Source organism: Camponotus vicinus, unplaced genomic scaffold (assembly GCF_025532165.1).
Source record: "Camponotus vicinus isolate PSW18456_S1 unplaced genomic scaffold, iyCamVici1.0 SCAF_3, whole genome shotgun sequence".
NCBI lineage: Eukaryota > Metazoa > Arthropoda > Insecta > Hymenoptera > Formicidae > Camponotus > Camponotus vicinus.
The window spans coordinates 16,618,308-16,627,500 of NW_028141967.1; the positions used below are offsets into that span (position 1 = coordinate 16,618,308).

Below are 9,193 nucleotides of genomic sequence, written 5' to 3' on the forward strand. Positions count from 1 at the left end.
AAATTGAGATCTGATGAAGCGCGCTTAAGAAAGTTGAAATAAAATAAAAGGATGGAAAGAAAGAATAAAATTTTTGGCGTATTTGTAAATTTATACACACATCCACATACACGCATACAATTTAAAGATGTTCAGTTACATATACATGCAAAATTATAATTTAATAAAATTAAAGAGAGCATAGATATTTATTATAATTAAATAGCTTAATAAAGCTTAAGTCACATTGTTATTGTATTGTTAAGAAAATTATATACACTATTATAATAAACTATATACACTATTATAATAAAGAAATTAAAACCGTTATAGAAACAATGAAATATTTATATACTATAATATCTGTGTCGGTTTTATAAAATAAATAAAATAAATCCAGAATGCTAAAAAATATCGCTATAATAAATAATAACATCATTATTTTGATAAAATCGAATCTAAACTACATAATATACAATTAAATTTGATCAATCTTCCTTAAATTAGAATTGCTTAATCTTCTCTTTTTTAGAGTGATTTGAATCGACGATAAAGAAAATCTCGAAATTCGATAATTTTAGATTCAATGTCAATTTTAGAACGAATTGATTTATTTCTGCTATGAAATTATGATTTCTTTTAGATCCACACATATAGTAGATTAATAAAATATACTCTTATATGCAATTTACTATTTTTATAATATAATATAGCAATTATATATTATTTAGTAAATAATATTCATTATGGGTCTGTTCTTTTTAGCTGCACTTATTGCACTGCTAGTGCAATAAGTTGGAAAGAGACAAACAAACTTTTTTTCACTCTAACTAATTGCACTAGTGCAGCAGTGCAGCTAAAAAGAACAGGCCCTATAATTCTGCATATATCGATTGTGTAGCGCTATCGATAGTGACTTGGATGTGACGTAATACATTTTTTCGTTCCATTCCTTCCTATTCCTCCTAGCTTTATACTGTGAGCACGTTGTTTGGAACATAACCCTCAAACGATCGCGTATTTGGCGTAATCTTATAAGTTTGACTGAAAAATATCTTCAATTTTTAGCGAAAAGGTAAACAATATTATTTACAATATTTAAAAACATTTCATACGCAAAAGTAGAGCTTCTTTATATATGTCTGACAACAATTTTTATAAAAGAATTTTATATTTTATATATCATAATTAAACATTTAAATTTTGTAAAATGTATTTAATTATACTTTCAGGACTTAAATACGTATCAGTGTACGTATTGATTACTCATCTTTCATTTTTGATTTTGCATCGCAAAATATAAATTTTCAAATGAAGACTAAGGTAGACAAGAAAGCAAAGAAACGATCTCTGAGTGAGACTTCTCTTTCCATAAAGCCAAATCAAAAGCAAAAAACTGTTACTGAACCCAAGAAAAGTCTTAAAAAGGCTAAACTTGTCGGTTTAGTACAAAATGGAAATTCTACTATGGGGAATAAAGTGCAAATTCTCAAGAAGATGTACAAACAAAAAGAGAAACCGAAAATGAAACAAACTAATACAGGATCATTAGCGGAGATAAAGACAGAAGGAACTAAATTACCTATTGCTAAGCTTAATGAAGAATCTGTTGGTAAAAAAACAAAAACAAAGGAAAAAAAATTAAAAAATTTGCAGATAAAACAAGTAAAGCGTGAGTTACGTAAGAAAAGAAGGAGGAGGCATCTTCCAAATGCTGCATCTATTAAACTTAGTATAGAAGAGATAGAAGCAAAAATAGAAGAAATCAGGAACAGGGAAGTGTTATCAAAGAGGGCAAAGAAATTTTTGTCTGTACTTAATAGAAAGTTGAGATTAGAAAAATCACCACTGGATAAATCAGAGAAATTAAATATAATAGAAAAGAAAGGTAACAAAAAAAATCAGCAAGTAGGTGCGTTTGTGAAAACTGAATCAGTCTCTAATAAGGATAATAAAGACAAAATAAAAATAAAAAAAGAACATGTTAAACATGAAACAATTAAACTCAAACAAGAGAAGGATGATCAAAATGACAGCAATATTATGAAAACTGAAGATGACGAGGATGAGGATGAAAATGACGAAGATCAGAGTGATACTGAAGAATCTATGCATGATGCAAATGAACAATTTGATGATGAAAGTGAAGATGAAGAGGATGAAGATACTGAAGATGATGAAGATACTGAAGATGATGAAGATGATGAAGATGATGAAGATGAAGAAGCAAATACTTCTAAAGTAAAAAAGGAAGATGAAAAAAAGCCGAAAACACAAGCTAAACAATCTTTGGAACATCAGAAGAAAAATCGATATGTTCTTTTTGTGGGCAATTTACCAACAGAGTAAGAGCGCATATTTTTATTTTCTATTTTTATTGCTTAATTTCTTAGATAAATTTTAATAATGTTTTCATTTATAGTGTAACAGCAGACGAACTCAAACAACATTTCTTAACCAAGGTTGACACTGTATCCAATGTTAGGATTCCAATTAAATCAGATACAAAAACACCCCGAGGATTTGCATTTGTGGAGGTGACTAATAGTACAGATTTGGAGGTAAAAACATTTTATCATATTCTTTATCATAATTTGTATATCATGAATATATATTATATTTCCTTATCATAATTTTTGTATTTTCAACAGAAAGGACTCTCGCTACATCATACAATCATCAAAAACAGACGGATTATTGTGAAACCCAATGAGAACAAAAAGACAAATGTTGGGAAAAACTTTGGAATTATAAAAAAGAAGCCACAAGCATTTCAAAAAGCTAAAAAATTAACTAGTGGAAATCAGGGAAAGAAGAAACCATTCAAGAAAGAAAAACAATCTTAAAGATTAAAAAACATAATAAATAACAATAAAAATTATATAAAATAAATAATTAAAGCGATTATATATTTACAAGATTATTGTTTGGACCATTTTTGGAGGAATTTTCAAATTAATGAGAATGGATTGTTTTTCTTATGTAATGAATATGTTGCATTATCTATAGTCATTTGATCTATTTTGAATATAATCTGTTCCATACATACATATTACAGTTATCATATTTTACATTTATCGTATATTATATATATATGTATAAATTTTGTTACATGAATCGTGCAAAAAAATTTCTTTTTTTATATAGTTAGTTGTATTAATTAGATGTACAATATTTGTAAATGTATCGCAAAATTAATCATTATAAAACTTATCAAAGTGTTAAATGTTTAATTAAAAATTTCAATATGCATCTTTGATTGTAAACATGATTCTTCATTCATGTTACGTATATATGTGTAGAACAAACGACTGCATATTTACAGAGTAAACATTCGTATTCTTATTCAGTATGGACATTTTTGACATTTATATTATAAAAACTCACGTTTATATGAATAGAACGAATCATTATTCCTAGCTTCGCATCAATCTCATTTTGCGATATCAGTAATGCATAATTCTGCATAAGGATAGAATTCCATTAGCAGAATTTTATGCGTATTATTCTACGATAATTTACAAGCAGCAATGCATGTGGCAATATATTCAAGGTTATCATTTCATAAGTTTAAATCGAATATTTTTTAAATATTTAATGTAAGAATGGCAGATGATATAACTAAGTTAGGGACAAATAATACTCTTGATGATGAAAATGTATCATCATCGAAATTCATGGAGGTACTTATACATTTTTTTTAAATATATATTTGGCATAATATCAGCGCGAGTTAATATACGTCAATTTTAAAATATAATGCATTTAAACACTTCATCAATATCTTTTTTTTTCTCATCGCTTATATTTTACCTTCTTTACATATGCAACTTTTGTATAGGAACAATTTCCCGAACGTATTATATTCCCAGAAGAGTTAAATAAATTCTTGCAGGATCGCATTCAGGTAAGTATAATTTTGATGTATATGTAAAATCTAAAAATAAAAATATCGAAAATATTATAAAATAAAACTGTATTTGTCCTATAATATATTTATAATTCTTCATTTCTTATTACAAATCATGTGCTCCAATTGGAAAATAATAACATTGAGAAAAGTAAAGAGAGCGAAAATAATTTTTTGTAAATAAATGTAGAGTTCTTTCTCTTATACAATTACATATATTTTATTTTTATAAGTATATAATATTTATTTTATCTTTGTCCTGCAATTTATCGATTAGCTTAATATATCATGTTCAGACAATAATCATATGACAGGATTTAACGGCGGAGAATGAATGTTTACGACAAGCGTTTGAACAAGCGGAAGAGAAATTGCGTAAATTGTCGCAAGAAAAGTTAAATTCGCAAAATACAGTAGAGAAGTCGACCGAATCGACTAAAACAAAGTTGATCGAACTTGGCAAAAAATATAGAAATCAAACCGCCGAAGTAGAAACTCTAAAAACAAAATGTAAGAATTTAGAAGCCACTCTGGTTATCAAAAATGAAGAGCTGGAGCGTCAAAAAACGGAATTACAACAGATTCTCAAATCTGAAGCACGCAAGAATTTCGGCGATAGTGAGTTCATATTTTCTTCTCTTTTGTAATCCTGAAATAAAGTTATATGTCAATCAAAAATTTTTTAAAACAGTAAAAATACCAATTTTTTAAAATTGTTTATATATTTTTTTTTGTTTTTTTATTAATATAATTAATTTATATTATATAATTTTATACATCGTATATATATGATTAATATAATAATATTGAAGAAGATGGAAATCAAGATAACACAGGGGAAAAAGATTCGAGGAATAATTCATCAACTAAAGATGATGAACGAATTAAATGTTTGAAAAATAAGCTGCAACGAGCTCAAACAAAACTTTGTGAATCTAGAAACACATGCGCCACTCTTCGACAAGAGATTAATAAAGCACAGAAGGTATTTGTATTCCTGTTGTATTATAAACTTATTTAATATCAAATAAATAATTTGTACATAAAAGAAATCAAATGTCAATGTTCAATTATTTTTGAGAGGTAAAAAATGATAAAGACTAGGAATTTCAGCTTACAAGTATTTATATAAAAACGCGAGGAATGTTATAATAATAATGTAATAAATTTCTCTATGGAGTTATCACTAAGAATACAAGTCTCAGTTATTGTACAGCGAATTGGGCGAAAATGTCAACATCAATACACTTTCGAGTGTACCGGGTAATTGGCGTGGACGAGCCGAGCAAATTCGAAATCTGCAACAGAAAGTGGCAGAACTGCAAATCAGATTATCTGAACACGAGAAATCGCAAAAAGAATCTTCCGGTAGGGGAAAAGAATTATATAAAGTCTTATATTTAGATTGACTTTTCGTGATTATAATTATTTTTATTATAAATAATTTTAGATATTATTTTATGCAAAATTTGTTAGCATATATAAATTTATAGTTAAATTTATTTATGATTGTACAATTTGTATAATTAAGATTCTTAATTGTAATTTATTTATTTTCTTGCAATCAAGCTATTTATTTAATTACTCTAGATCGACAAAATTTGGCAAATCTCCGAATCGCTGAAAAGGAAAGACGACAACATATCGAAAATACAGCGAAGGAACTGAGACAAGCAGAAGTAGCGTTGGAAACTTCGAAGAGGAAACTCGATGCTTCCAAAGCGAGAATAAAGGTATTGGAACACGAACTAAATATTACAAAAGGAAACATTGCGATGCTGAACGAAAAGAGATCTCACGATGATCGTCTGATCGATGCGCTTAACGTGAGTAATAGAAGAAATTTAATCTAATAAATTAATTTCTTAATTGTTAATTTAATAAAGAATCAATTACAAATGTATCTATTTATATTATGAGAAGATTTGTTTGTAACACTTATTGTTCAAATTTTTTTAATGCGTGGGATTGATATGATTATCAGGAACGATTGAAAATTATCGAGGCAAGATATCAAGAGCGCGAAATAGAAGTACAGAATAAGGAACATAAAATCGAACGTGAGAATGTGAATATCAAGAACGAATTACGAGCAACACAATTGCACGTCGATCAGTTATGTAGAAGATTAGAGGAACGCGAAATCGAGATCGACAAGTTAAAGTTAGTATAAACAAATCATCAATAATGTTATTATGTATATATTATATATACATATATAAAGAGAGTGATTTTGTAATTTATATTAATATACAAAATAATTTACAATAAATATCACTCTGATAGCGAAGAATTAATCTTGTGAATATGAATGAGATTTTATGATTCTTTCTTCTACTAAAAGATTCTTTTTGTGTGATTTCTCATGCTCGCATAATCCAATTATACTATTTCAACAAATAAATATATACACGTATTTATTCTTCAACTTTAGAAATGGTGTCATATCGGATGAATCTTTGAAGTGTCGAACCCCGCTTCGTTCAGATTCCCGGCCAAAAGAAGGACGTCAAATCAGTCCACTTACTAGTCCACGAAGTTTAGGTGAACCAAACGAATATGTAACCTTGGCTCTAGCTGCTGAAGCGGAAAGGGTGAGATTATTAGAACTGGTAACTGTGCTCAATCAACGATTGGATAAGGAAAGAAACGAAGCAAATGCGCTTATAGTAAGCTATGAAATTCGTATTAAGTTTGCTAGAAAATTTTAAGATAATTTATTTCATGAAGAGACGTTCTCAAAATTTTTTTCTTTACGGCGATTTATTAATCTTCTTAATTAATACACATTAAAATATATTTGTTCAGTAAATTAATTAATTTATTGATTTTGTGAGGAGTGGTTGAAATTTGAAAGATAATTACTTTGAGAGATATTAATTGAGAGATTATTATTTAACTGTTAAATCGATATAAAGAAATTGAAATTGTATTTGTTTGTGTATGAAAATTTATGTAGATTTTTATAGAATTTGATTATTTATTTAAAGGAATTGCTGCATAAGGAAAAAAGTAAATGCGCGAAATTAGAGTTAAAGTTGCGGAATTTGGAAAAAGAAAGAGTAGGACTTGCTAAAGTGGATTCCGGATATAGAGCAAAATCTTATACAAAAATGTCGAATCTGAAACCGGAAGAAGAAACCAATTCTGAAGAAGTTCGTTTCAAGTAAGTTATACACTAAATGATCGAAAAAATTGTTCTTGCTTTAATTCCAACATGATTTTTACGAGAAAACGATGTGTACTAAGCACTTTTTATCTATTGCTTCCTATCTTTATGTTTGACATAGAATCGAATTATTAGAAGAGGAGTGTCTTGCCCTGAAGGCTAGATTAGATACTGTACAACAAGACAAAACCTCGGATCTGGCCATGTACAAACGAATGCTCGATCAAACTCGAAAAACATTCAAAGATGCGTGCAGGTAAATCTCTAAATTGTGTTCAAATTTAAATTTTTGCAAATATACAAGCAAAATTTAAATTCTATTTAGTAATCGTACATATGTGCGAATATGCATGTATGCTTTTGCAAAAGACAATTAGCTAATCTCACGGTGCCACTTTCCAATATGGCCTTCTAGGAATAGGGTCTCGTGTAAGAAATGCAGACGAGACTGAATATCTATTTTTAGATTTTCATGGAGTGCCCGTTGCTTTTGTGAAAAAATATGTGTATATAGCGTATAAAAAATATATCATCATTTTTTTCTGTCTTTAATTAAAAACTTCCATTATCTTTTAAACCAATGGGCTAAAAAAATCATTACTTCATTTAATATCGATTATATGATTATTCTTCACGATCACGATACTGCTAAGGAAATATTCGTTTTAAATAATATATCAATTTTTTTTCGACATTCATATTTTTCTCCTTCATCGTTCATATTTTCTTATTTTTAATCAAAATAATGTGAGGCTAATTTAATTTTAATTAATAATTTTAATTAATGCCTTTCTTTTCTTTATCTTTCTATGGCGAAATCATAAATATTTCTTTTTAGGAACAAACCGTCGGTCGCCGGTGGAAGTCGTTCTACGATAACTATTTGAAGAAGAAAAAAGGGAAAGAAAAAAAAATAGGAAGAAACGAGCCAGTATTCGGGAAATAAATTTCGGGCTTCAACCACAGGCAGATCTATTTTTGGGGGAAAAAGAATAACTCTGTATTATGAGTAAAATAAAACATTCTTACACACGGCAAACGGGACAGACGCTTGCGATTGGAATAGATGTAGTAGCAACAAAGCCGCGACGCGCGGTGATGTAACTAGGACACGAGATAAGGTGCAACACCTCCACGTAAACCCGCGTGACACCATCGGAACAAAACTCACAGTTTCGTTTCTACCTCACGCGTCTCCATCCCATCTGATGTTTACCTCGACCAATTCGTTTACTCGCCATTGATATCGCGACGGCCGTAAATTCATCCCGCTTCTCGTTACTCAAGAGTAGGACGCGAGACGACTCTTAATCTTATGCTCGAATCTAGTCGGGAGTTTGAAAGTTTCTGGCAATGCGTCGCCAAGAGCGTTTAAATAGGATTATACATCACGGGGCGATATAGCGAAATAGCAAAATGAAAAAATTCCATACATATATCATGTCTATATTTTTATATAGAATGCTTTATAAAGTATAATTTCGTATGTCGATACGTTTATATATTCTATGTACTTGCAAAATAAATAAAATTTTCTATCCAAATAATTGTTTATGATAGAAGAATAATTCATTTTAATTTTTCTATGCCTATATTTATATTTTTTGTCAAATATGCAATTTATCTATTTACAATGCATTTTATATAATAGGACCGTGTATCTTAAAAATTAAATTGTTAATTGAATCGCACTAAAGTTTCTATTTAGCATTGTACCTACATTTCCTCTATATCAGAAAAGAGAGAGAGAGAAAGAGAATGTTCATTTTACATAACGTTTTATCAATAGCAATAGGCGTCAGCAAAGTGTATTCTACTATTCTGATCAATCGCCAAGTTCCATCATCGTCTTTAATTCTTGTTCTTGTACAAGACGATTAATAGTCAAAAGTATAGGTGTTTGATTTTCCTACATGATCAATCTGTTTACAATGCGTTTGAATTTTCAAAAATTTATAACATACATGTTTTTCGTACATATTTCATTTTTTTACATATTTATTGTTGTAAACATTCTTAAGTGAATATTTAAATGTTATAGCTGTCTAATTTATGACTTTTGATATCTAGATGGCTGTGATCACACACATTTTTCCTTTCTTGTTTGATATTACAAAATATTAAAAAATAATAGA

At 28.7% G+C, this 9,193-nt stretch overlaps 2 protein-coding genes across 3 annotated transcripts; both read left to right on the forward strand.

Moving 5' to 3' along the window:
• Positions 1-897: 897 nt before the first annotated feature.
• On the forward strand, positions 898-2,897 carry LOC145969464 (uncharacterized). Its single transcript, XM_083095618.1, has 4 exons — positions 898-1,054; positions 1,212-2,324; positions 2,402-2,540; positions 2,631-2,897. The coding sequence occupies exons 2-4, from the start codon at positions 1,291-1,293 to the stop codon at positions 2,823-2,825; spliced, it is 1,368 nt and encodes a 455-aa protein (XP_082951744.1). The 5' UTR covers positions 898-1,054; positions 1,212-1,290; the 3' UTR covers positions 2,826-2,897.
• Positions 2,898-3,034: 137 nt separating this feature from the next.
• Positions 3,035-8,596, forward strand: LOC145969462 (coiled-coil domain-containing protein 13). 2 transcript variants are annotated; one of them, XM_083095616.1, is made up of 11 exons: positions 3,035-3,662; positions 3,821-3,886; positions 4,204-4,507; positions 4,702-4,874; positions 5,095-5,257; positions 5,480-5,715; positions 5,874-6,052; positions 6,324-6,558; positions 6,880-7,055; positions 7,180-7,314; positions 7,897-8,596. In XM_083095616.1, the coding sequence occupies exons 1-11, from the start codon at positions 3,585-3,587 to the stop codon at positions 7,943-7,945; spliced, it is 1,794 nt and encodes a 597-aa protein (XP_082951742.1). In that variant the 5' UTR covers positions 3,035-3,584; the 3' UTR covers positions 7,946-8,596. The 2 variants fall into 2 exon arrangements, with proteins under 2 accessions (XP_082951742.1, XP_082951743.1); XM_083095617.1 differs by having other exon boundaries at positions 4,705-4,874.
• Positions 8,597-9,193: the final 597 nt, after the last annotated feature.